At 48.7% G+C, this 27,899-nt stretch overlaps 2 protein-coding genes across 3 annotated transcripts in view; one reads left to right on the forward strand and one right to left on the reverse strand.

The window, feature by feature from the left end:
* Positions 1–695: 695 nt before the first annotated feature.
* On the reverse strand, positions 696–27,179 carry LOC124243632 (WD repeat-containing protein 91). 2 transcript variants are annotated; one of them, XM_046669390.1, is made up of 15 exons: positions 27,012–27,179; positions 25,481–25,660; positions 24,707–24,914; positions 23,122–23,204; positions 21,744–21,874; positions 20,463–20,628; positions 12,951–13,106; positions 10,970–11,163; positions 10,045–10,195; positions 8,601–8,695; positions 8,275–8,443; positions 6,045–6,153; positions 5,245–5,357; positions 3,774–3,971; positions 696–1,239 (listed from the first exon to the last, which is right to left on the reverse strand). In XM_046669390.1, exons 1-15 carry the CDS (start codon positions 27,132–27,134, stop codon positions 1,075–1,077), a joined length of 2,241 nt encoding a protein of 746 aa, XP_046525346.1. In that variant the 5' UTR covers positions 27,135–27,179; the 3' UTR covers positions 696–1,074. The 2 variants fall into 2 exon arrangements, with proteins under 2 accessions (XP_046525346.1, XP_046525345.1); XM_046669389.1 differs by having other exon boundaries at positions 20,463–20,661.
* Positions 24,921–27,899, forward strand: part of STRA8 (stimulated by retinoic acid 8) — a 42,035-nt gene continuing 39,056 nt past the window's right edge. The window contains exon 1 of the mRNA XM_046669391.1: positions 24,921–25,016. The gene's annotated coding sequence lies outside the window, so the exon portion shown is untranslated. The remainder of the gene's footprint in view (positions 25,017–27,899) is intronic.

Genomic DNA, 27,899 nt, shown 5'->3' on the forward strand with positions numbered 1-27,899 from the left:
TCAAGGGTGGAGCCCGAGGCCCAGGCCTCACCCACCTCAGATGGAAATACAAGTGAGAGAAGGGGAGTAGCACTCATTCCTCCTCCCCCTGTGGGAGCATCTGCCTCTTCACGGTCCCATCCCAGCCAGGGAGCAGAGGGCAGGTCACGGGCAGGGATGTGGACACAGTGGAATGAGGCTCTGTTGAGCCACAGCAGGAATGACCTGAATCCCAAGTTCCAGCCCCAACAACTTGGGGGACTTGCTCTGCTCCTCTGGCCTCTCACCAGCAGAGGGTGCTGGCCGGGACTCCATTCAACCTCCAGGATGTGAAGTTGAAAGGAGGAGAGGAGCCACCAATGACAGAAACTGGAGAACTGCTGCCACTGGATGGAGAGCGGCAGCCATGAGCAGAAGGCTCAGACCCTGCCCTCATCTGGAGAAGCTCCACCACTCTCAGAGAAGAAAAAGAACACTATGGCCTCCTTGACTTGAGCCCAAAGCAACTGGCACAGCACAAACTATAGTTAGCCAGTGGAAGGGAAGAGAGAGGATGTTTTACTTCTACAGCAAAGCAACCAGCAAACCTCCAATACGGGTCAGCCCCACAGCCGGGAGGTAAGAGCTGGGTGGGGGACCTAGGTTCGCGGCTGACCATTGCCAGGGTAAAGGGTGAAGTGAGACGGTCTGATGCACACACATTCCAGAAAGAGATACCAGGTGACCACAGGAGCATTCTTTTTTTAAAAAAGAAGAAAAATGAGCAAATATATACAAAATACTGTCAATCTCTCCTGGGCCAACAGAGCAGCCATCACAATGCATCTCCTGCTTCCTGAGCTTTCCTCCCGCCATCTGCAGCATGCTTCTGGCAGAGCCCAGCATGCTGGTCTCGGGGAACACATGCCACTACTCTGTGTGGCTCCTGTTCCAGTCACCACAGCTAGGCAGTGCGCCAAGCCCCCAGACAGTCTTTCCCTGAAGACTCCACACACTGGCAAGGAGCCAGAAGTGGAGCATCTGCCTTCCTGCCTCATCTCTCCCAACCCCCCAGGATAATACTGTTTCCGTGGGTATCCCTTGGGGCAGGTCCCATCAGAGTTTATGAGCCAGGAGGGTGGTCAGCTTGATCTTGCCATCCATGGAGGCAGTGAGGCAGGTCCCGCAGTCCATGGCTGTGCTCCAGTCCACGGTGACCACAGGGGCTCGGTGGCCACCCAGGCTCAAGCAGCTCTCCAGAACCTTCTCATCCCCGCCCAGCTGCAAGAGGACAGGAGAGAGTAGGAAGTATCAGTAGACACCATTCACAAACACAATCACTTTATCCACCAAATCTCCTCGAGCCTGGGGGCTGCCACCCCAATCTGAGGACGTGCCCAGGTACACATGCTCACCTTTTCATAAAGTCTCAGTTTAATTTCTTAGACCAGGAAATAACTTCATTATCCTGACTACAGTTATTCCATCTTAAGTGGAAAACAAGTCCCTGATACATGCTAAAAGTCAGAGAATTTTCTCTGCCGCCTCTAACCTGCTGTGGGCCAGTGCCCCCCGCACCACCCCAGTTGTTCTCTTCCAGCTTCATTTATTGCTCCTGGCATTATATCACAGACTGTATCTGCTTCTTTGTTTTATGTTTGCTTCCCCCAGGGAACGCAAGCTGCATGAGGACAGGATCGTGGTCACCTCCCACAGTGTGGCCAGCCCGCAGCACCCAGGACAGCACTGAGGCAGGCAGACTGGCCATCAGTGTACAAGCTTCATGGCTCTCCTCCAGTCCACCTGCACCAGCCATCCAGAACTCTGCACAGGAGTGAAGAGTCGGTCAAAGGTGATAAGGAAGGGGAATCCAGGAGAGAGTGAATAACGATCAAGCCACCTACACATATCATCTATGAGCAAGAGGCAGGAAGTATTTGGCCTTTGTGGAGAAACATCTTTAGAAATCATAAATTGCTTATAGATTGTAAAACTGTGATCTGAAGTTCATTATATTCCTTAAGTAATTAGACCCCATTATTGGCATTTTAAAAATTATACAGAGGAAAATCCTTGAACCAATTAATTGGTTATATATTATTGGTTATAGAGCAAGTCTGACTACAAATCATATAAAGTGGTCAGGACAAATGACAAAGGCTGTATGATTAAAAGTAAAATACATATATATACACACAAAACATACATACAACGCACACATAACACACATAAAATCACATGGAGAGTGAAGTATAGCCTACCTGAAACTCAACTTTTAAATAATAAAATAAAATTAGGCTTGTAAACAGAAAGCTTTTTATAGTATCTCCCAATAGCAATTAGAAGAAATTATGGAGCTAACTTCTAAGGAGAGAACAAGAGCCACCCAAATCATCATCTGTGGAACAGAGGAGGCTACTGAAGGTAAACCCAGAGTTCCCGGAGCCACGATCCAGGTCAACAGGCCAGAAGGCTCCTTCCTTCCCACCTCGCACTCTCCCTTTCCCCCTCACTCCACTCATGTGACCCCGCTCACCTCTGCCCCTGTGGGGCCCCAAGGCCTGCCTTCCTCCCCACCCTCCCAACTTCTCTTCCTCCTTCAAAGTCCTCACATCCACAGACTGGCCCCCAGGGGTCTTCCCTGAGGACACAGTCCCTCAGCTTCCTTCACTCAGAACCCTTAACCATGCACCATCGCCAGTGCTGGTGCTTGTGCATCTCTTTCTAAATGTCAGCCCAGGATCACAGGATCACACTTCCCCCTCCTGTGTGCATGGCCAATACCTGCACACAACTGCTGCTCAAAGCATGTGCTGTCCACTGCCTGCCCAGCCACGGCCGTGAGAGCACCGATAGCCCCCGAGCAGAGAACATTCCACCTTGTGACTCTTTATACCTACAGATGAAACATCACCATCAGGCAAAGAGCTCACCCTGAGGCTAAGAACTGAATTCACGTGGTACCAGAAACACGTGCTTAGGCTCCAACACAAATCTTCAGCGCGAGTCTATTTGATAATACTAGTAAAACAGAAGATATTTGTAATTTCATACAATTATATGAAAAAGCACATGAGCCAGAGAAGCTCTGACATGAGAATTCAAACAAGTATATAATCTGAGGAACAAAACATCATTGGTTTGACAAATCACACCCCCAAATTTCTGTCTCAGCCATGGATTGTAGTGTCCTTGACCCACAGGACCTCTAATAAAATAATAAATCTATACCAGATTAGAATAACTAAAATAGACCACCTCCAAACCAACACACTTCTCCCTCTTTCTTAATGTTTCTATACAGTCATGTGCTACATAATGTTTGAGTCAACAAGGGACCATATATATGACAACGGTCCCATGAGATTAGTACCATGTAGCCTATGTGTGTAATAGGCTATACCGTCTGGGTTTGTGTTAGTACACTCTGTGATGTTCACACAATGACAAAATCGCCTAATGATGCATTTCTCAGAATGAATCCCCGCCGTTAAGTGACACATAACTGTAATAAGTATTATTCCCAAAGAACAGAGGCAGAAAAGGGACAGAATCTTGTCAAAAGATAGCTAATGGATGAGCAGAGAGGACAGGCGTGTCATTCTCTGCTCCCACTCCTGCCTGTTCTCCCGGAGCTGAGAATCACCCCCTGCCTGGCCTTAGCAAGGAGGCTCCAGGTGCTGTCCATCCTGGGTCAAAGGCTTCTGCATGGTCACGTGGGGCAGAGACAGGGATGGGGATGAAAGCCCATGCTCAGCCCAGCCCAGACCTCCAGGGAGAAACCTCCCTGCCCACCAAAATACCCTGCCAGGTACCTTGTAGATGATGCCTCCTGTGGCAGAACACGTCAGCATGTAATTTCCCTCTGAGTCAAAAGCGAAGAGTCGGCCCCGGGGGACCTGAACCTGCTTGTAGCCGCTGTAACCAGACAGCACAAAGGGACCCGTGGCATCTGCAGGGAGCCCATACTCAGACACCTTCAGGCCGCTCTTGTGGATGTTCCACTGGATGAACTGCAACCACAAAGCACATCCAGAATGTTCTCTCAGCAGGGGCTGGCCACAGCCCACCAGGACCCAGGCCTGGGAGGAGGAGTGGGGACAGACCCCGGAGCCGAGGTGATGGGTCTACAGGCCACCAGAAAAGGTGGTAGGATGACTCCCCAGTCTGATCTCTTCCCAACACAATTTAAGCAATTTTTTTAGTGAAGAAAATCTAGAAAAAGAATCAGCAACCTCACATTAAAGTCTGAACTTTCTCTCTGGCCTGATCCCAGGAAGGGACAAAGATAGGCAACTTCCTTTTTATGGATTCCTCGTCTCTCAAGCAGGGAGAACACTTCACATGACCATTATCGTGGTTGTTATTATTACTATTATCATCATTATTCTTAGGGTCAGAACCCAACTAGATCTTTCCGACTTAGGAACAAAGTGGAAAGGACAAAATCCAAATATATTTCCAGTTTCTCAGTAGTGCAATCAATTGAATATGAGTGATGTAGCTATAAACTTAGCTTCATGCACTGTAGTGTATATAATCCTTCAGCTACCAGGTGGACAGGCTACCTGGCTGTGACCCTCTCTTAATTGAGAATCTTACCCAAATAAATAGGAAGTCAAGCTTTAATTTAAAAATCCTTTCCCATAGTTTTCAAATGAAAAATTTATTTCTTAATTACTGTTTTCAATGGATAACACAGGTAGATAGTATAAAATCCAAAAGGTTCAGGAGAGTATACAGGAAAAGTAAGTCTTTCTCCCACCCCAGTTACCTTTCTAAGGATCCTAACGTATCTTTCCAGAGAATCTACAAGGCGACACTTAGTATTACCTTTTCCCCCAGCTTCCTTTTTACAATTCTTGACTCTGCTCAGGCCTATGCAGCTGTCCCTGGCAAACTTGACACATCCATGCTGTGACCACCCAACAACCAAGCTCACGGCAGCACAACCTGGCCCCAAATCCGGACCCCACCTCTCCATCTACAGCGGGATGAGTCACTTTGCTACAACAAGGAGGAAGGATGTGGGTACTCCTCTTTCATAAGAATGGCCAATGCACACTGAACTTATTTAATCTTACAAAGATCCCCTCAGATTGGTCACTTTTATTATCCCTGTTTTACAGACAACAAAACAGGGTAGAGAGAGGCTCAAGGTCAGAGCTAGTAAAAGCTATGGTCAGGATTTAAACCCAGCCCATCATGCTATTCTGGTGCGCTCTGGAATCTCAGATGCCTGAGCCAGAGGGAGGGAAGTTCCTGATCCAGACCCTGCTCACCCACCTTCCCGTCCTCGCCGATGCTGTACACGGTGTTCTCGTCGTAGCTGAACTCCACGGAGTAGACCTCCCCGCAGTGGGCCCTCCAGCTCATCGCGCACTCGTGCTGCTGCATATCTGAGGCAACAGACGCCACTAAGATTCCCGCCCGGGCCCTGGGGAGACATCTGCCCATGACAGGAGGCACCTGCTGAAGAGGCCAGGCTGCTTCTGAGCCTCACAAGCAGCTTCTTTCCCTAGGTCATAAGTAAGGTTCAGCAATCCCTGGGCAGAGCCCGTATGTCTAGGAGGACACACAAGTCCTTCCTAGGAGGCCTCTGTAACTTCCCACCAGGGCACCCTGGGGATCTGTTAAAGACACAGTCACTAGTCCCATCCCAGACCCTCCGACTCTGGGTCTCCTGGGACAGGCGCAGCATGAACATATTTAAACAGCACGCCAGATGATTCCAGTGCACACTGTTGTAATGCTTTTATGTTATAATCAACTAGCCGCACCAAGAGGACAGGACAGCATTACTCTCGTGTGTCCTCTTGGATCTCACTTAGGCCTGAGGACTCAGATGGAACAGCTCAAGACAGATGGGCTGCTAAGCTCCACCCCTCCTGCGTCCACTGAAACTGACCACGTGCAAGGTGATTACAGAGGGTGTTCTGGAAACAGCAGACCCTGACCAAAGTTAATCTCTATTATGAGCATCTTGAATCGGGTTTGCCAGCCTATAGTCCAGCGGGAAAAACCCAACTCTCTTCCCTGGGCCATTTAAGGAGGGGACCAGGATTGCCATGAGCACACTTGCTTACCAAACAGCCGGATGACGCCGTCAGCCGCCCCTGTGACCAGCAAGTTCCCATTGTGATTGAAGGCTGTGCAGTTGATAGCAATGGGCTCTGGATCCAGGGAGAACTGAAGCTAGCAAAAAACATAAAAATAAAAAATAAATGCAAAAATGTAATGGAATAATAAACCAAAATTCAAGATAATTCTCTCTGATAGGAGGAAGGAGACCCAAATTGGGGAGGGGCACAGAGGGGCATAAAAACTATTGGTAATCTTTCATTTTTAAACTGTCGTGGTATATAGGTGCTCATTTTATGGCTTTTCTTCTCATTATACCATATACCTATAATTTCAATCTTCTTTTGTAAGTATTCCATATTTAATCAAAAATTTTAAAATAACAAGTAAACAGAAATTACAAATCATGGTAAGTGCCTTGAGGAAAACAGAAAGATTAAGAAAGACCTAATAAAACTGGGTTGTATATGGGAAAGCTTCTAAGAGATGCGGGAGGACAGATGTCTGCCAGACAGAGTGGGCTAAGAACCCTCTGGAGAGGGGACAGCATGCAGGAAGGGCCTGCGGTGCAGGATGAGAAGGGCAGGAAGTACCAGGAGGCTGGAGCGTGGGGAGGAGTGGACCATGCAGGGCCTGAGGGAATGCGGATGAGAAACCTGGCAGAGCAGGAAGAAGAATGACGTGCTGCACTGTCTGCCTACCCCTGGCAGGGGGTGCGGTGGGGAGCACAGGGTGTGGTGGCCACAGTAGGAGGTCCTGCAGCTGTCCGCTGAGGGGCGCTAGAGAGCAGGTCTAGGGTGTGTCCCTGTAAGTGCATAGATGTGGTCAGACTGGAAACACATCTTGGAGGTGGAACTGACAACGTTTGCTCATGGATTGATTGTGCAGGGTGAGGGAGAAGGCTGGGCCCAGAAAGGCACAGTTTCTCAGTGGGACGCATTTGCCAAGATGAGGAAAACGAGAGGAGGAACAGGCGTGGTGGGGCGCGGGGGTCAAGAATTCGGGTGTGGCCCTGATGGGCTAGAGACACCTGTGAGACTTCCGGATGGGAATTTACACCATTTCTAGCTACCAGCAGATGCAGTGAGGGGCAAACTGAACACTCAGAACACAGCCCACCTGTAAGACAGGGACCCTTCAAGTGTCCAGCAACATCAGGAAACAATCTGTTTAACTTAAGGCCACACCACTTCTGAGCACAAAACTAACTTTAATAAGAAACATCACTGCCTTTTAAAGAGGTGACTTTAAACATCATTTAATCTCCCTAGGCCTTCGGGTCACAGCTGCAAGCATCTACTGTTCTGGGTGGGAACAGGTCCTCAGCTCCTGAGGAAGGTGGGCCACATGGCCCCATGAGCAAGCTTTCACACGGCTGTCACTTCTCAAGAATACGCATGTGTCCTCACTACTTCTAGCTGCTGCTATAATTTTTAAGCAATTCTAAGTTAACAGGGAGTCAGAAGGAGATTCCAGTTGTCTCCTAAAAAATCAACCACTTGAATGCACGATATTAAGTGAAAGAAGCCAATCTGAAAAGGCTGTGTGATTCCAACTAGATGATATTCTGGAAGAAGCAAGACTATGGAGACAGTACAAAGATCCGCAGCTGCCAGGGGTAGGCAGGAGGAGGGATGAAGAGGTGAAGCAGAGAGGATTATTAGGGCAGTGAAAATTCGCTGTATGATATTATCATGGGGGATACGTGTCATTACACATTTGTCCAAACCCACAGAATGTTCAAAGCAAGAGTGAACCCTAATGTAAACCGCGGACTTTGGGTCACTATGACAAGTCAGTGCAGATGCATCAAGTGTAACAAACGTATCACACTCCGGTGGGCTGTGCACAGTGGGGGAGGCTGTGCACGTGAAGGCACAGGGCCTACCCGGGAAATCTCTGTGCTTTCCTCTCAGTTTTGCTGTGAACTTAAAACTGCTCAAAAATAAATGAAGTCTTTACAGATAAACAAAAATTAAATTAAAATTTTTTTAAATAGCCACAAGGGCCCTCTAATAGGCTGTGTGTGACTTCTCAGTTTGTGGCACAATTGTGAATGACTTAAGTTGCTAGCAATCTGCCCAAATGGGGTATTACTCCTTTTCAACACTTCAACTCTCAAATTTCCTGACAAATCAAAACCTGAGGAGACCAAAGCAAAGAGAGTGAAAAGACTCAGAAGTAGAGTCTGGGAGGGTGACAGCCCCAGGGAGACCCCAGGGGCAGGGCCCGTACCTGCTGCTTCATAGTTTTCGTGTCCCACAGCAACAGCTTGCCAGGAACCTGGTTAGTGCCCTTGCTGCCGATGTCCGGGGCCAAGAAGTCCCCCTGAGAAGTGAGGCTCGGAGCCGCAGCCGAACAGACGAAGGAGGCCCCACTGGGGCTGCACGCAAGAGACAGGATTCTGCAACACACGTGGGGCTGGTCAGCACTGCGCCGGCCACAGAGGAAAGATGAGCTATGCCTCTGAGGCTGGGCCCTGCTACAGGAGACGGGGTAAGAGGCTCAGCAAAGAACCAGGCCCACAGGGCACAGTGAGTGGGGGGCGGCCAACAGCTCACCTGGGCATATCATCGTGGATAGTGATTTCACAGAGATTCTTCTTGGCTTCCGTGTCATAAAGGCGCACTGTCCCCACGCCACTGCCCAGCAAGAGCTGGAACGAGAAAGGGTGGGAGGTGTGAAGAAAAGCCCAGGGTCAGGCTGGTCAGGCAGGACCACCGTGGGCCAGGCCCCCTCCTGTGAGGGACCAGTCTGGGCAGGCTGCAGGGGTGAGGCCCTGGCACTTCTCCAGGTAGATCAGTGAAATCTGGCTAAAAAGGACCTCCTTGAAATCTAATAAAGACATGAGAGCTGATCTTGAACACAAGCAGAATCACAAAAGAAATCTGGATGGCAGAGAGGCATCAGCTCAGATGTGCAGTAGTGGGAATGTTCTAGCTGACTAAAGAAGACCCTCTGATCTGCCCTCCTTTTCTTTCCGTTTGAAATCCCAGATGTTCCAGACCTTCCCTCTCGCTCCTGACCTCCCCACCACCTCCCTAGGTCCCGGCCCTGGTGCTCCCCAGGCCTGCGTCACTGCCCCGTGTGCGTGTTCTGGAGACAGCTCCAGCTTGGGCCTGTGGAGGCCTCTAGAAAAAGCAGAAGCAGTTCTCCTTGCCTTCAGGAATTTGTGATTTAATGGTGAAAAGCTTCAAAGGTAATAACGAGTACCACCAGAAGAAAGCACCAGAGGCAGGTCTGGGGGTGTTCCCAGGAGCGTCACCCACGTTATGACCTCGGCATTCACTGGACAAATCACACTGGTGTGGGGAAGCTCCTGCAGATAATTCCTGCAGCTGTCAGAAATTATGAAAAAACAAGGTTTTTCCCTTGGGGGGCCAGTTATGATCCCCTCAAAATGAACACAACGAAAGAAAAAAACTATAAATCAACTTTGCCTGCTTAACTACAGATCCTATCGCAAATATTAAAGTCCAGAAGGAGGAAGACTCTCCTAACACGACTGCGTTAGACCTGTAACAAGACAGGACACCACCCACAGCTGAAGCTGCTTCCCTCGGGGCTGGCACAGCGAGAGGTCTCAGCAGCAGGTGGGAGCCGCTGAGAATGTTTGTGGTGGGTTGTTAGAAACGCGGACAGACGACAGGAGCTAATGGGGGAGAACAGGAAGGTAGCGGGTCCCTCCCAGGGCAGATAGAGAGGGGACCAGACCACCACAGGTAGGAAGATGGCCTGTGCCGTCTGACCAGAGAGCTTTCTCCAGGCCCCACCGCAGTCTAATTTCAATTCTTGTGAGTCCAGTACCCTCCCTGTCGCCCCCAGACAGAAGCCTGCTGGGACACTCTTGGATGTGTGGTCCCCAAACTCCCAATGAGAGAGAGAAGGGAGGCAGCCTGGCTTGGCTGCTTCAACTCAGCCTGTGGTGCCAGAGGCGACGGTGGAGAGCCCTGGGGAATTCGTCACTTAGACCGCAGAGCGAGCACGAGGCAAGACGTTACTCACCAGCCTGTCCCGCTTGGTGGCCCACTCTAGAGAGAGCAGCGGCGACTTGGAGATGGAGGACGCTTTGGTCTGCATGATGGGATTGAAGGACCACACCTTGATGACCCCGTCTACGTCTAAGCTGGCGACCCTCCTCCCCGAGCAGTCCACTCTAAGGCCAAAGAAAGAGGGAAGCTGGTAGCATCCTTGCCTCAGTCGGCCACCTCCTCAGCTAACGTCCAGGTGATGGCTGTTCTGACTTGCCAGTTGTTTTAAAAAATAATCGCCAAATGCCTACACACCAAGGATAGGCATGGACGATTTCCAGAAATATTCACTCACTCATTTGTCCAAGAACTACCTATGAAGCAGCCACTGTCTGCCGAGCCCTGTGGGTAACCCTGGGGACAGGACAGTGGGCAAGATGCCCCCGGCCCCGCGCTCAGCACTCGCAGGCTCTGGAGACTGAGAGCCTCCAGCCTCACAGCTCCGGAGCCCATCAGGGCTGTCAAAGCAAGGAACCCACCGACCCTCTGTCCACCCCAGGAGGGTCTGTTCATGAAAGGGCAGGTTTTTACCATGTAAAATATTTACCATGTCAAATATTTACCTGAAAGTACCCACATAAAGCAAATTAAAGTTGAGTGAGTCTGAGAGGGTTAAATAAGAGGTAACTTGTTCCTAAAGCTCAGACTCCCATGGTTAGAAAGGATGGAGAGGTTTACCAGGCCAACAGCAGCTCTGAGCAGGACCCCCGATGACAGCTGCCGTGCCCTCCTCTGACTGTTCAGGGGTGACCACGGTCCTTCTGGGACCATCCCACCATCTGTACCTCTGTTCTCCCCCATACTCCTGCCTGTCACACCTTCACAGGCACAGCCCGAGAAGACCAGCCCCCACCCCGGTCAGTGTACTCCCTGGTGGGCTCGCCCTGGCTGGAACCCACCTGCAGTGCATGATGGAGGAGTGGTGCTCTCCGTACTCCTCCTGGCCCAGCACAATGAATGGCTGCTCGGGGCGGACCCCTCCGCCGTCAGGGCCTGCTGTGGAGGCCCGTGTCAGCGTCTCCGCCGCCTCCACGTGGAGCTCTGGGCAGGGCTCTCCCTCTGGGCCACTGGCTTCAGGCTTCTTCTCTGCACACTGTGCAAAACAAAGTGGGACAAGTCACTGTGACAGGTCTGCGCTGGGCCCAGTAATTAGCCTCCTCCAGGGACACACGACGGGATATCCAGAATGCCTGGCCGCAGTGCTCTGAGGGAGGTCTCAGTGGTCTCAGAGCCTAGAGGAGAGCTCTGAACTGCTAGAGCAGCGCCCCCTCACCCCGGGAGAGGCAGGGGCCTGCTTCGCCGACGGCCCCTTTCTAGAGACCCTGCACCTCACATATGCCCTGCTAAGGGAGGAGGGGTCACCGGCGCCCCTCCCTGTCAGGGCTGATGGGGCTCAGGATACACAGTGCCTACACAGGCCAATTACAACAGAATCCAGTTAGTGAGTGCCTACTGTGTGCCCCATGCCATGTGAGTATGAGTGATTCTCTCACTTAATCCTCCCCAAAACCATCTGAGATCCCATCATTAACGCCATTGTACAGCCATGGAAACTAAGACAGAAAGCTGCAGAAGGTCAGTAACCTGCCCAAGGTCACGAGCTGCAAGGGGTAGGATGTGGATGTGAAGCCGGGTCAATCAGAGGTAAGCCCGGCCCTCACGAGTACTCCACCATGCCAACCAGCACCTCCTCCTGGGAGGGGGTGACTGAGAGGCTGAGGTCACGGGCCAGGCATAAACATGGCCACCCAAGGACAGCAGCGGAGCAGAGCAAGGCCAGACGCCAGAGGGCACCCCACATACCCTGCCACCCCGGGGTCCGCAGCTGCCCTGGTCTCCGCCTCCTGGTGCACTAAGTGGTGGCCGCCACATCACTACCTGCTCACCCAGACATAACCCAGGCCGGGGCATCAGCCAACCTCCGCCACCCTGTGGCTCCTGATGCTCCTCTGGGTCACAGGAAGAGCAGTTCTATGGTAAAAAATAGAGCACAGAGACCTTGGAGCTCAGAAAGGAGCCTTATGGGAGGGGCTGAGCTCAGGTGCATCTTTAATCCTGCAGGGCCTGCCAGAACAGAAGGATCTGAGATGGGAGTGTCAGGGTCTACTACCATCAAAGCAGAACCACTACAGGGCTGGGCAGGGGCAGAAATGCCTTTAAAATAGGCAAGTAGCCCCAATTAGGAGATAAATGGTCAACAAGGTGGCACACACAAGAGACACAGGCAGTAAATCCCTTGGGCTTGTTGTCTTCAATCCAGAGCATCTGATACAATGGAGGCAGCTTATGCTACCAGGAAGAACAGACCCTGAGCTATGTTCAGCAGCAAGGGGAGGCTCAGGGGCAGCATGGCAAGGGCCTGGGTCGCCACACGACATTGTGTGGGCACATGGCCTTCAGGGCCGCCACTTTAGCAGATGGGCCTCAGGCGGTGCAGGAAGACAGGCTCCTGTGATCAAGCAAGTCTTGGGGATTCTGGGTTAAACCAAGGGAAACAAGTGTCTCTCTGCCAAGACTGAGAGCGTGCGGCATGCTGCTATTAACATGCACAGTTAACTTCGGGGGAGGACGCTGTATGCAAGGGGTCCCAAACCAATTCAATCACAGAACTCATCTTGTGGGAACATTTTCAGTTGGCATCTTATGGCCCCTACTTAGGGAAATGCTATTTTGGGAAAAGGGACCACAGAGGAGCCAGGCAAAATATGAGCAAAACAGCCAAAGCGCAGGCAATTAGACCCAGTTAGGCAAAATCATACTCTGCACAGCAGCAGAAATCAAGAGAGAGGAGAGCAGGTCCTGCGCGCTCCCCCATTTCCCACAGCCCTCCATAGTAGCCATATGCTGTCCCTGCGGCAGGCATGAGAGGCCAAACCATACCTGCAGAGTCAGAGAGAGCAGCTCCTTCCTCTCCTTGCCGTGATCCTGCAGGCGCCGCTGCCGGTGCTGCGACCAGCTGGACTCCCCGGTGGCCAGCCCACTGAAGAGGCTCTTCCCGTCCTTGGGCCCACACGCCGGCTCCTTCCCCTTAGCGGTCTAGAGGGAGAGACAGTAGGTTGGGAAGTCTCTTGCCATTTGTGCCCAGGCCATGACACTGGGCCAGGAGGGAGCAGGAGCCCGGGGGTAGCGTCTCCACCCACAGCTCCTGGGTAAGGGTCCCCTGGCTGTGCTGAGCAGGGAGTTAAAATGTTACCATCTCAACTGGTGGGCAAGGGCAAGAGTGAAACACGAGCAGTCTGGGCCCCTCCTCTCCTCTCTCTAGTTCCTATCACAAGAGGACAGATCACCAGCACCCTTGAGCCTGCCACAGCTGTCACCTGGAGGTAGACAGACATCTATCTCCTTCATCTGATCAGAATAATTCCCTTTAGTTACGGGGCAGGAGACCAGCACTTACTAAGTGATGAGTATGAGGCAGGTCAGGCCCTACGCTTGGTGTTAGAAACATTATCAACTGTATGTTTGGGCAATACAAAGAAATATATATTTATGCAACACACAATCTAGAGGGAAAAAGGAACACAAGACCCTCTCTTGTTTTGGGCCAAGTGTATGACTAAGCCAGCTGATGTAACAAATATTGAGGTATTTGGAAATGATCACTAGGCAACCAGAAATTCTTAACAGAAATTATTGAAAATTCAAGGACCTTTGAGCAAGACAAACTAGACAGGAAAGAAACTGGCATCTTCTGGCTCCTTTTCCTAACAAGAGTGATAAGGTCAACCAAGGTTATAGCAAATGTATTCAATAACCCCCACTCTGCCCCCATGGAGAGAAGATTCTTAATCTAGAGCCTTCTTAACAGGAGCTGTCACCTCAGCACCTTTCCAGATTCTCTGGCTGGCCTTTTTCCAACCTTATTCCACAAACTGTGATGGTCAACATTGCCTCCCCTACCCTTCGTTTTATATTCTTAGCAAAGGGATATGATGCAAACAGCCACTCAAGTTTGGGACCAACCTCCTCACAAGCCGTCTCTACACAAGACCTTAGTCAAGAGAATAAACTTACTACAGTCTGCTTGTTGCTTTCTCGTTCTTTTACTTGTTATTTTTTTGTTAACACTAAACAACTCAAAATGATTAACATAGATTCCTTGGGACCTTGGAGCCATGTAAACAGTTAAGAAAGAAAATTTTAAAGGACGATCAGTTTACCTGGAGCCTAACTATGGCTGACCTACAGGATATTTGTTATTTTTGTTTTTCTGACCAAGGCGACCTCCAGTGGTATCTACTTATGCTTGTAACAGATGTTTCTTCTAGAGAGGGTATTTCATTCTCTGAATTCTGGCTTATTTTGGGAGAAGTAGGGTTCTTGGACAAGCCAAAAGAAATAACCTAAGAAGAAAACCAACAAGAACAATAATGATAATAGCACCAAAATATATTACGCATTGAATGGTTTACCATCTGCAAGGTACCATCCTAAGAACATCAAAAACATTTCCTTAAAGAGGAAGACATGTGATGTTGAATAGAAAAGATAAGAAGAAATGTCATAATCCTGAAGCTAAATAACATAACTAAGACAAGGCCCTCTCTTTGTGCTTCTGGCCATTCTTCAGAGGTATCCCATGGGCCATGGAACACTGAACAGGTTCCAGGGTTTCAGAAACTGGAAGACTTCTCTTACCTTCCCAGAAGCAAGAGGTGGGCAAGACAACTGATAACAGAGAGGTCTTGAGGTAACCATGGCGTCCCTCACATGGTCCCCAGAGGGGCCGTGCTCACTCCCTGGGATGTGACCAAAGGGTGCCAGCCCTCGTTACATAAATCCATTGAGTCCTCCCCATATCTACTGATCCAGAGGGCAAATTAGACTAAAGAATTCCACAGAGGTAGCTAAATGTATATCAGACAAAACAGACTTTAAGCCAAAGACTGTAATAAGAGACAAAGAAGGTCATTATATAATGATAAAGGGGTCAATCCAACCAGAGGATATAACATCTGGAAATATTTATGCACCTGAAACAGGAGCACCTAGATATATAAAGGAAACATGAACAGATCTGAAGGGAGAAACAGGCAGCAATACAATAAGAATTAGGGACTTAATACCCCACTTTCAACAATGGAGAGATCATCCAGACAGAAAATCAATAAGGAAACATTGGACTTAAACTACACATCAGATCAGATAGACTTAATGAACATTTACAGCACAGTCCATCCAGAAGCAGAATACACATTCTTCTCAAGTGCACATGGAACATTCTCCAGGACATATCATATGTTAGGCCACAAAACAGTCTTAATAAATTTAAGAAGACTGAAATCATATCAAGCATCACAGTGGAATAAAACTAGAAATCAATTACAAGAAGAAAACTAAAAAATTCACAAATATGTGGAGATTAAACAACATGCTCCTCAACAACCAATGGGTCAAAGAAGAAACCAAAAAGTACCTTGAGACAAATGAAAATGGAAACACAACATCCCATAACTTATGGGATGCAGCAAAAGCAGTTCGAAGAGGGAAGTTCACAGCAATAAATAACTACATTAAGAAGAAACAAAGATCTCAAATAAATAATCTTCTCAAGGAAAAAGAACAACAAACAAGGCCCAAAGTCAGCAGAAGGAAGGAAACAACAAAGATCAGACTAGAAATTAATGAAATAGAGACTAAAAAGACAATAAAAATGATGAAATTAAAAGCTCTTTTTTTAAAAAGATAAAAAAAATAGACAAACCTTTAGCTAGACTTACCAAGAAAAAGAGAGGACTCAAATAAATAAAATTAGAAATAAAGAATTCTAAAACATGTCTCAAAAAGCTCTAACATTTTGATAGAAAGGACAGAAGAACTGGTGGTAAGGGTCACCTTTTCCTAACCTAAAAGACAGCTATGGGAACTCCACAGCTAGCTATGTAAACAGTGCTAAGGAGAAGGAAAATCGGTTTCCTGGGTTGACAGCTGTTTTCCAAACTAGCAGGATCATGGCAAGTGAGGAAGTCTCAGAAATACCGAAACAACTATCATGCAGGTTTGACAGATTTATTAACCTGACCAATATCTTTAAACTGGATATTTGAGAAGAAAAGGGAAAAGAACCCATATAATACCGCATTCATGCCCAGGGAAAGCACACAGACCACAGGGGTATCCTGCCTGGGACCAAAGTTGGGGAATGCTAGAGGGGAGACAGGCACCTTTTGGCACTCTCTTCTTTCCTGACTCACCCACTACACCTGATAAATGGTGTCTTTCTCTTTTCAACACTTGGTGTTAAGAGTGCTCAATTCAACTGGCCCATATTGATGGACCAGGGAGGTTTAGGATGGACTTCAAATTCCTCTAGCTGACACAAGAGCCACTTGTTACACTTCCCCAGCAAGCAGGGGAAATATAACAATAAGAAGTACAAAGGGTGTGATTCCCCCTAAGGCAAGAAAGCAAGGAAGTTGTCCAGTGCATCACCAGGCTGGGGACTGGACTATACTCCAAAATGAAAATTCAAACAGGCATTAACAAAGGGCACTGCAATAAATTAAGAAGAACTACTTTTATGACAGGGTAGTTTGCACCAAGAGAGCTACAGACCCATCAGAGCCTGCTTAAAGAGAGCTTCTCCTCAAACTGCATCTCAGTTATTTACTAAAGAAGGGTGAACACCACCAAACAATAATAATGCAGCTGTCCACACAAGACTTTAAGAAGCAGGTTAAGGGAAACTTGTGTCTAGTTACAAAAGTACATAACTTAAACAAATGTTTACTGTGACATAACCGGAAATTGAGTGTTTTACTTTAAGAGTAAACCTCATAAAAATCTTAACTACTGGATTCATATAACATTCCAACTGTCCAGATTACATTCTGTCATATTCTATCGTAACCTACCTGTCTCCTACCGCTCAGCAGAGATATCTGAACCTATGCTGTATCATTTGACCTTCTTGCTTCTCACTCTGGACAAGGATATACATTAATTTTCAGTGGCCTGAAGACGGCTTGCCAGGCAGTCATCCAAATGGGGCAGAGAACAAGTTCCAGTAATTTGGTCTCACCTGAAGCAAAATAAGGCCACCCAGAAGGCAGGTCCTCATAACACTGAAATTACAAAATGAAAGATGCGGAAGAGGGCTCCCTTTTCCCCCATTCTGCTAAGATCCATGGAAACAGCCCCAAGGGCAGCTGTTCTTACCGCTGAGGTCTCAGTAGCTGTGAGGTAATTTGATACTAATAAGAGTTACAAATACAGAAGTTTGTGGACACTTTGCTTTCTTTACATTACAGCCAATTAGAGGTTATCTCTATAATAACATAATTCCCACTTGCAGTCCCATAGCTTACTGAGTTGGGGTGGAAGGGGCGGAATCACAGCTGGAGGGAAGGAGTAAAACTGCAGGCTGGGTGCGCCTGCTGTTGAGGTGCCCACAGGGCTAGTATCATAGAGATGGCAGGAAAGCTTGGGAAGTGTGGTTTTACAGTTACTTCCATTTGTGTTTTAAATTTTGCCTCCAGATTCGTATTGAAAGCATGGAGAGTATATCACCACATATTTTGCCATCATAATGCTATGAACATTTCAGTAATCATGACAACAGTTATGCTGACCTATCACAAGTGGGCAAAATGCTGATGTGACTGAAATTTACAATGCTATATGTAAATAATATTTAACATAGGAAAGCCTAAACATTTCACATATTGCTAATTTAGTCACACAGCTTTCGTGTTTTTGTTTGCTTATTCATTAATAGTAAAAAAAAAAAAAACACGGAGCTCTGGCATGGTATTAGTGAGAAAAAGACTATGTGCTTAATATGCACTAATAAGCAATGTGGCTTATTAAAAAACCAATGTCATCTTCTACTGAGTTAAAAGCTACCCATCATTACAATCATAGGAAGTGATGAGACCACTAACTGCACTTCGTATTGTAAGAGAGCATCTCATACTGTACACTCAAATGTGGCATCAATTGTAATAGGGAAATTAAAAAATTAGAATGTCCTCTCAGAGGAGGGGGACCAGGATGGTGAGGGGTCTAGAAATCACACCACATGGGTAAACAGTTGAAGGGAGATAGAGGAATGACCAGAGTGCTTAGCACGGAAAAGACAGGAAGGGACGTCCGAACAAGAAGCCTTATTCTATGTAGCTCCAGGGCAAAGCTAAGATCAGTGAGCAACAGATAGAGAGGTTTCTACAAAGAGCTTCTAACAGGCAAACCACCCCACACTGACAAGCAGTGAGTTTGGCACCACAGAAAGCAATCAAGCAGAGTGTGCTCCTCTACTCAATAGGAGGGTGGGCCGGAAAAGGTACTCCATCTCTAAATTCTGTGACTTTCTTGAACCTCAAATAAACTAGTTATTTTTAGAATTGAAACATCAATGCTAAGTCCAATTAATAAATCAATGAAAAGCAAGTGGCTCAATCATCGGATTTTTCAGATGGTAGACATCTACGATCTCCATTCAGGAAACGGAAAGAGGTGTGCTCTGTTAACATATCACATAGTGACCCAAGCTTTGTTTGAATTTATTTTAGAGGCAAGGTAAGGAAGGTTTGCTGCAAATTACACATTCTTACCCCCATCTCTTGAACATGAACTGCACAAAAAATTCCCAGTCCCATTTCAACCTCATCATATGACACTTAATTCCTGAACACGCAAAGAGCAAGGCCCGAGGCTTAACCCCAGAGAAGCTGTCTCTGTTTTCTTTCAAGTTAATAAAACTGAATTTCATAATTTTATGCACATTTCAAGGGACCAAACACTCCAGACATCATCTATTACACTTATAAAAGATTAAAGGGTGAGAGACATCTGCAAAGCAAACAGTAAGACTTACTCGGCCACATTCCACAGGACTGGAATTCTAATCTTAAGGTTTGAACTTCAGAAAAACAGTCGTAGGAATAACCGTGGTTGATTTTTGATTGCCTCAAACAAACCTCACGGATGCTAAGGTTGTAGTCATTGGGCAGAGTTGGCACTTTTGGTCTCGGAACTGACTCGGGTACCAAGTAAGCCAGTACCTTCACAGATACACCACCAACTACTAAACTCCTTATAATCTGCCAGGCACTGCATATCCCAAGGGCTCTTCTATCAGCTCAAGTAACTCTCCCTGCAGCGAGTAAATACTATTATTATCATCCCAAATAAATTGGGGTGAATTTAAGCAATCTGAGCCAGGGTGATAAATACGGAGCCAGAGCTGAAAGCACAGTTGCCTGACTCCAGAGCCCAGGCTCTTTCTTCTCCAGTGTCCTGCTCAGCGCCTGCACTTCACCAGCAATACTGAACCCAAGTGCTGTGCAAAAGGCCCGCCTTCCCGATGGCAGCCTGGGGTGGACCCCTACCTCCCTGAGGCAGCAAGCTGCCCCAAACTGCTGTGTCACCTGCAACTGTTCTCAAGCCAAGGGTGGCAGGAGAGGAAGGGAGACACTATGATGACTTACTTTATCTGTAACTAATAAAAAAAATATATGAAGAGAGAAAGGGTCCCTACCCAAGCAATAAAGAGTAACTCTGGATCATTAAACTTTCCCTCTGGCAGGCATTTCTGAAAGCAATGAATTCTGACCATAGGAATTTCATAGGAAAACCAGTCCGTGGGACCCTCAGCTGTTTTGGATGTAGGCTGACATAAAAGAAATTCTCTTACAAGAATCTCTTGCAAGCTTCTACAAAAGTGAAAGTCCTTTGCAGAATCAGTAAATACCAAGTTGTAAAAGAAATACATTGATTCAGAAGTAACTCTAATTTACTCTTTATCTACAAACTACTTAATATCACCAGAAATTCAAAATTCCAGAATTGCTTGAATTCACGCTTGAGTCACCAAATCACAGTCATAAGCCCTCATGAGTTCAGAGAAAATTTATGAGAAAAGGGAAGGGACCTCCACAGCACACTTCCTCTCACTGCCATCCAGCCGTCATCCGCAGAGTGTCGCAGGCCTTCGAGAGCCAGCACAGGAGCGTAGGCGATGGTCAGAGCGGCAGCGGGCTGGGTGAGGAGGGGAGTCCCTTTGGGTTAGACCTGGGTCCGAGATCTGGCACTACCCTTAGTCAGCACACGTGCATCTGCCTACCACCTCATTAGCTGGCGGCAACACCTGCCATTCTAGCCGGAGGTGAGGATGTGGGGGTGGGTAGAGAATGCATTAAGTGGATTTCCCTCCTTATTCTCTCAGTTCCTGCACTATATTCTTATCCTGCCGAGTCATCACTTGTCTGTGAAGGGAAAGCAGGGAAGGAGGAAGAAAGGGAAGGAGTCATGAATTTAGGATCTCATCAGCATACCAAAGAAACCCGGCCTAAGGGGTGGGCAGACAAGTCTGCACTTGACCAGTAGGTCTGGAAGTGCAATCAGATGTCAGAGGCCTCTGGCAAGAGTTAGAAAGGCAGGGCTTGCACTTACCTGACTGCTGGAGGACTCTTTCTTGGCCAAGCTCTGAGCCTGAGGGGGGCCCTGGGCAGGTAACAACCTTGAGGGGCTCTTCTTACTCTGAGGCAGCAGTGAAGACAGGAAGCCCACACGAGGCGACTGGGACAGGGCAGCGCTCCTCTGGCTGCACATCATGGCTCTGGTCAAGCAGACACACCGGCAGGTCACAGGGCTGGGGGGACCATGGGAGGCTTAGCTAGGGACTGGGCTGTGGACAGTGCCAGTGACCAGGGCCTTAGCTGGGTCCACACGCCCAGGCTGTAAGGCGGCATTATCCTTGGTACCGTTTCTTGTACAGAAGGGAGCTGGCAGCCTATCTGGCACAATGGTGAAGCCTGTGGCTCTTCTTTGAGGGCTGTGGGAAAGCTCAGGGCTGCACTGTCCAATAGCCACTGACCACATGTACTGCTGAAATGTGGTTAGTACAAATCCAGATGTGCTGGAGGTATAAAATACACTGGAATTCAAGACTTAGAATGAAAAAAAGTGTAAAAATTAATATTTTGTTTATATTCCTTCCATGTTGAAATAATATTTTGGTTATATTGGGCTAAATAAAATATATCACTAAAATTAGCTTCACCTGTTTCTTTAATTTTTTTAACATAACTACTAACAATGTTTAAATTACATTTTGGCTTGCATTTTATTTCCACCAGGCGGCACTAGCTCAGAAACCAGAGCAGTTTCACCTGGAGCAGCGCTTGGCCATAGGTAGGCCTGGAGTCTGCCTGCCTGGGTTTGCACCCTGACCCACAGTCACTAACTGTGACCTGTCTATGCCTCTGTTTCTTCAACTGCTACTTTGATTATCATCACCTGGATGTTTAACTGGCTCTTTCTTACAGTCACTCAAATACCTCTCTCCCAATCCGCCTACCTCTTCAAAGCCTGACAGGAACACGCTTCTACCGCGGAACGCATCCAACCTGGGGTTGTCATCTTTTCATCCATGAGGTGCTCCTTTCAATGCACCGAAACTTCCCAAGGCTTTACGACAGGGGTTATTTATCCAGGCTGTGCACATCTGGATGTACAGGCCCCTGGCAGAGCTGTGCAGCTCCCCCTCCCTGGGCAGGCTCAGAGGCTGGGAGTGGGGAATGACTCCTTGGGAACCTTCCTCAGAAAGCTCAGACAAGAACAGTGAGTGCCAGGAGGAGGGTCTTGGCGAGGTGTTCCCCAGGGGAGAACACAGGGGACAGGGGAGTGGAGGGGACATGGCCCCCCGAGTGGCAAGGTGCAGTGCACACTCACAGTTCCGAGTCTCCCAGGCGGTCCATGTTGGAGACATAAGGAGGCAATTTGTGTTGAACTGGGGCCTCTTCCTCTTCTGGCTGTTGCTCCTCTTTCTTCAGTCGGTGGATTTCCGCTTGCAGTGCAAAAAGCTACGTGGGGGTGGTGGCGAGTTAGAAGGTGACCTCGCCTAATCTTCCCTCCCCAGGTGAAGATCAGGCACATCAACATCCAAAACCCACCCTCCTCACTGGCTCAAAAGGCCACTGGCCCTTGGCCTCAGTGCCTGTGTCCCTCTCTGCTCACCGTGGACTGGAAAAATGGGCAAGTGGCCACTGTTACCTGACTCTAGGGAGGTGAGAAACCTAAAAACCATTCAATACACAAAACCCACTTTTTTTTTGGTGAGGAAGACTTGCCCTGAGCTAACATCCACTGCCAATCTTCCTCTTTTTTTCTTTTTTTGCTTGAGGAAGATTAGCCCTGAGCTAACATTTATGCCAATCTTCGTCTATTTTTTACATGTGGGATGCCTCCACAGCATGGTTGATGAGCAGAGCAGGTCTGTCCCAGGATCCGAACCTGTGAACCCAGGCCACCAAAGCAGAGCATGTAGAACTTTAACCACTCAGTCATGTGGCTGGCCCGCCACTTTTTTTCCTTTTTATCATTTGACTTATTTCCCTTTTATCACCTGACTTGCTTCTTCCTGAATTCGCTGAGAAAAACAGCTCTGCCCAATCCCGCTTTAATCTTTGGAATCTACACAATCAAACTTTGGAACTCTCCCAGAAAAAATGTTTTAAATGAAGCTCAGCATTTTTGACCTTTTGCCTGAAGAAAACTACATACACACACTCAAAACCCAAAAATCTTAAACTCTAAAATGTAAACAACTTATAATTCTCCTTTTTTTGAAAATCTTCCTTTTTCTGAAGATATCTTAATTTCAAGGACAGAAAAATGATCCTCAGGCAAAATGTAAAAGCAAACGTGGGTCTCCTGGCTCTGCCATTTTACCAGACTAGAGAAACACAGAGCTGAGCAGAACAGCTATATCTGGGTTGTAAACAATATAGACGTGGAAAAGGACTCGGGGTACAAAACAGACACGAAAACAGGTTAGTCGTAAGGCATGAGCACATACAGTCTTTTCCTCTTCGAAGTTCATTACTGTTTCTATGCTGTTCATGCTACACACAGGACTTAAAAGATGAACCTCGCATCTGGTTTTCAGAGACTCTTACAGCCCCCGAATCCCCAACACTGACTCCCTGGTGACACACGCTCCTCTGACATCAGAGCTTTCCTATACTGATCAGCCCTCCGCTACCGCTACCCTATCTCACACACGAGAAGTAGAAGCACTTCCCAAGCAGCAAGATTGTTCAGAACAAACCTTCTGGCGCAGAACTTCATTTTCTTCTTGAACCTGGCTGGTCCTCTGGCATTCCGCGTCGAAGTTCAGGATCACGGGGACTGGTGCACAAGGTTAAAGAGTAAGCCTGCCTGTGAAACGATTAAAAGTCCTTCCCAAACTCCTGACACAGCAGCCACATCCTTGAACACGAGACGCGGGGAAGAGAGAACAGACTCGGTGCTGTGGGCTCTTCACGGCTTTACGAAAAGTCTCTCCCCCGATGCTGGGCCTGGCCTGATTTCATTCAGACAGACTCACAGGAACATGACAATCTGCCCAGCCAGCCCACAGAGAGGACATAAATCCAAACCTGAGTGGTTTTTGCCAAATACCAGCAGTAAAGAGCCTGGGCTTCACAGCCAGTTTACTTAGCTTTAGCCACATTCGGCTAAAAGAGAGCTCGGCAGCCAGTGGCTCTGCAGGCAGATGGCCAGCTGCTCTACCAGCTGGGCAGGAGGGCTGGCCACACGCCACCCCATGAACATCCACATTCTGGGTCAGGGTGTCTGTCTTTCCCAAACATCTCAGACAGCTTCAGTCAGGAGGGGCACACAGCAGGCAGGGCCTCAGTGCTGGGGAAGAGACTGTGGCTGGAATGAGCGTGGCCTGGTTTGCAAGGCACTGTCTTCTACTGATAAGATCTGGAGTGACATTCTCAATTTCCCTAGAGGTCCCATGTAGTCTTGACATAACCATCTCTGGGCTGAGCCCCCTGCTAGTTTCAACTGAAAGCCCTCAGCACGAAGAGCAGCAGGGAGAGAAAAAAGACAAACTTGGAACGAGTGGGTGGAATCCATACTCACCCACAACACGAAAGGAGAGTGCCCTTCTTACCACCCGCAGAAGAAGGTCCTCCCAGAGGCCAAACAGCCTCCGGCGGCGGGCTGGCAGGCCTCCACACGCCCAATTTATCAGTGACTCACCAGGCAGCCCCAATCAAACTAGACTCCCTTCTCCTCCCCTAGACTTCTAGCCTAGAGCACGAGCAACAGAGGATGCCCCTGGCCTCGGCCTCGGGATCGCAGGCTTTCCAGGACAAAATGGTAAATACGGCAGGCTGTAAATTACTTACGTTCTCTCTCTCTCAAATATCCACACATATAGTCTTAAAGCTGCTCTGGTTTCTGGAAAGTTGAGGAACACTGAGGTCACTGTCACATGGAGGTAGTTCCAGCCCAAGAAGTTTTCTTACCTGCTACCTAACCCCAACAAAGGCAAGCAATCTCCACCAGGGCACAGGCCACTCCCAGAGAGGGTGCTCTGGAGGCTGGCAGTTTCACTAAAAGCAGCTGCCTACCAACCTGTGTCAGCTCTGGGTGAGGGCTCCTCTCAGAGGCCAGCACTAACACCCCACTGCCATGACAGTCTCATCCCTGTGCACAGCGTCAGCTCTGAGACCTATGATTCCCCGGCCGACTGATGAAAATAACCACAATCTGTGCAGCCCCTCACACGATCCTTGGGCATTTTGTAGAGAAATGACAGCATTAAGAGCAGCGGCCACTGATCACACTGTCTAGATGCCTCAGACTGGGCCCAGAGCCCCAGGCAGCTGAAAGGATATGCATGCACTGAAACAGGACACTCAGGAAGTTGTGCAGGGACACAATGAAGGTGTCAGCCCACTGTCGAGAGAAGTAGGTGGCAAAGGTGGGGTTGGTGTCTGGGGATGGCAGGAAGGGCAGGACAAACCAATCCTTCCACTCGGCCTGGTTCTGGAGCTCCGTGGCCTGCTTTGCAAAGAACTCCTGAGCCTTGTCATTTCTGTTTGTCTGCCAAGACAGGAGGGAGCAAGGAGGGGGAAGAGACAGAAGTCCAGAGGTAAGATTCTTCATCACTGCACAAGACAGAGCCTTCGGATACCAGCCTGCTAGGTAAGTGGCCAAACATGATCTACAAACTTATAAAATAAAGGAAATCACCACTCTTTTCTCAAGTTCCTTGTAATTTCAAAGAAGCTGGTTTAAACAGAAGCCCTGATGATAAATTCCATCCTAAAAATTAATTCCTAGCTGATTTTCAAATAATCTAAGTAACTTATTCCCCCAGGTCTGCTATAACCTTTATTACTCAAACTTTAACCCAGCTACTTATGTTCTTTGAAACACCACCCAGGCTTACGTGCTTAAAACAAGAGGGGAATCAGGAATGAGGAGGACAAATCAGATGATCTAAAGATGAGAAGGAAAAACACAGGAAAACAGCCAAAAATAACTTGCACTGTGACTGTTTCACCTTTTCCCAGAGTAACATACCGAGTCTTCCCTAGGGGTTAAAAGAAAATCTATTTCTGGATCAAAGAACTCTCTCCACAAGGGATCCCTGTACCAACAGGCACCTGGATTGTGTAGACAAGATAAAAGCGGAACAGGCTAGTTTTCAGCTTGTTGATGGTGGGTCTATATATATCCTCCAAGCGGCTGAAGAGCCGACGCTCCAGGTAGCTCCAATAATCCCGAAGAGCAGCCAAGTCATACACCTGCATTAACTGCTGCAGCTGGTCCACAATCTTGTCCACCTGGTGAGAGAAAGAAGGATGGAGAAGGTGATGAAGGACAGAACAGAATTCTCCCCTCACTCCACAGAGTTAATATGGCTTTTTCCTTTTGCTGTGGCTTCTAGATGTTATTTTTTTTTAAAGTTAGCAATCCATAAAACTTTCAAAACAGTAATGGCTTTTAGGTTATTTTCTGATGTTAGATATGTGGTTTGACTCTCTGACACCTGAAATTTCCACGATGTTAAAGTGCTCTGGCCCAGAAAGCAAGGGATCTGGGTTCAGGTCTTGGATCTGCCTGACTTACTCATCCAACTTGGCAAAGTCACTTCATCTCTCTGGTCTCAGTTGCCTAAGACTTCAACAAGTGAAAATACAGAGAGTGAGACAGTCTCCATGGTCCTCCTCCTAGCTCTGCCGGGCCAGGATTCCACGACTCACAGTGAGATGACTCCTTCAAGTCATCAAGGCACCACCAAAGCCCTGACCACTGCTCAGTGTGTCAGCCAAAGAAGTCACCTCCTTGTGAGGAACAATCACACCAGAACACAGTCTGGAAGAGGTTTTGGATACCAATACCAATCCAACATGCCCATGTTAAAGATCAGGACGCTGAGGCCTGGACAGCTGAAATGATGTGCTTTTGCCACTAAGCAGACACTAGCTTCGGGAAGACAAGAACCCAGATCTCCTAACTCCTCTCCAGTGCTCTTGCTGATGGCTCACTGTCTCTCTCAATTCACCTGCCAACACCAACTGAAGTTAGCAAACAAATCACACACACACAAATTCCAAGAGCTTCTCAGCAGAAAATCATGTCTGAGCAGAGGAAGTATAACGTTTTAAAATGTTCAATAAAAGCTTCCTCAACTGCCGAAGAACACTGCCAAGGAGTCAGTGACAAAGCCATTTTACACAAACACCACGGATACTTGAACCCTGCTAACACTGAGGGCTGCAGAAGCCTTTGCTCCCAGTACCTTCGGAAGCCAACTTTGGAATACTTCTGTTGCCAAAACTCAACCAGGTACCCAACCTTAGCTCCTAAAACCTCCTGGCCATCCTGGCCCACGACAGGCCAGCAGCTGCTGAGAGGCTGGGATGGAGAACGGAGCCCTGGACCAGGAGTCAGGGCACCTGGGCTCTAGCCTAGGCGATGCTCCTGACTCGCTGGGCAACTTCAGGTAGGTCACGTGCCCTCTCAGGGCCTCAGTTCCTCATCTGTCAAGTGAGGCCCTGACGCGCCAAAGTCGACGGTCCCCCCGGCGCGGTGACAGCGCCGCTCCCGCCCCGGAGGGCAGCGCTGGGGGACAACCCGCTCCGGGATCCCTCGGGGTCGCCTCTGCCCGCGTCGCGCCCGCCGGCCCCTCACCCGGAACCCCTTCTCCTTGTCCGCCTTGATCTCGGCGTCCAACTGTCGCAGGGTGTGCGTGAAGCCGCGGAAGAGCAAGTACTCGCGGACCAGCTCGTCAGTGCGCTCTACGGCCTCCGCCATCGCTGCGCCAGAGCGGGGACAGCCGCGGCGGGCCAGGACCGGGGGGCGGGGCCTGGGCCTCGGGGGGCGGGGCGGGGCGCGGACGCCGAGGACGTCACGCCGCGGCCGGCCTACCAGCACACACGCCCCGCGCGCCGCGCGCCTGAGGCCCCGCCCCGGCCCCGCCCCACCGGTCCGTCATCAGCACTCTCCGGGTGAGCGACTGGAAGGCGCGCTGCTTGCGTTAGTTTCCTGGCTACGCTGGCGGCGGCGTTGTCGTCCGAGTTATTGAAAGCAGCGGCCGCTGTCCGAGTCAAGGAGGGCTGGACCTTGGAGATAGTCACGAGGCGGGCTGGGGGCTGAGGTGCCTTGCTCATTGGCATTACAGCGCAGACTCCTCTGTGTCCTGCCCTCGTTTTACAAATGGGGGAGACTGGAGTCCCTAAGGGGCCGAGTGACTTGTGGGAAGTCCCACAGCCAAGCCTGTCGTCAGAGAGCTCTAACTCCCCCCAAAGCCCCGCTCTTGTTAATAAGATTAACTATGCGGCAGGATAACCAAGACACACTGTTGAGAGGAAAAGGCAAGTTTCAGAACAGTATGTATAATAGGGTCCCAGTTTCTTGTAAAGAAGAAAAGAAAAGAAGGAAAAGAAAAGTACGTGTGTGTGTGTTGTACATTTTAAAAATTCAAGAAGATCATACGCTAACCGCTTGTAGTTTTCTCAAAGAGGTGAGATTACGAGGGACTTTCACTTCCTATCTTTTACGATTTTTTGTTTGAAATGT

Source organism: Equus quagga, chromosome 8, assembly GCF_021613505.1.
Source record: "Equus quagga isolate Etosha38 chromosome 8, UCLA_HA_Equagga_1.0, whole genome shotgun sequence".
Lineage (NCBI taxonomy): Eukaryota > Metazoa > Chordata > Mammalia > Perissodactyla > Equidae > Equus > Equus quagga.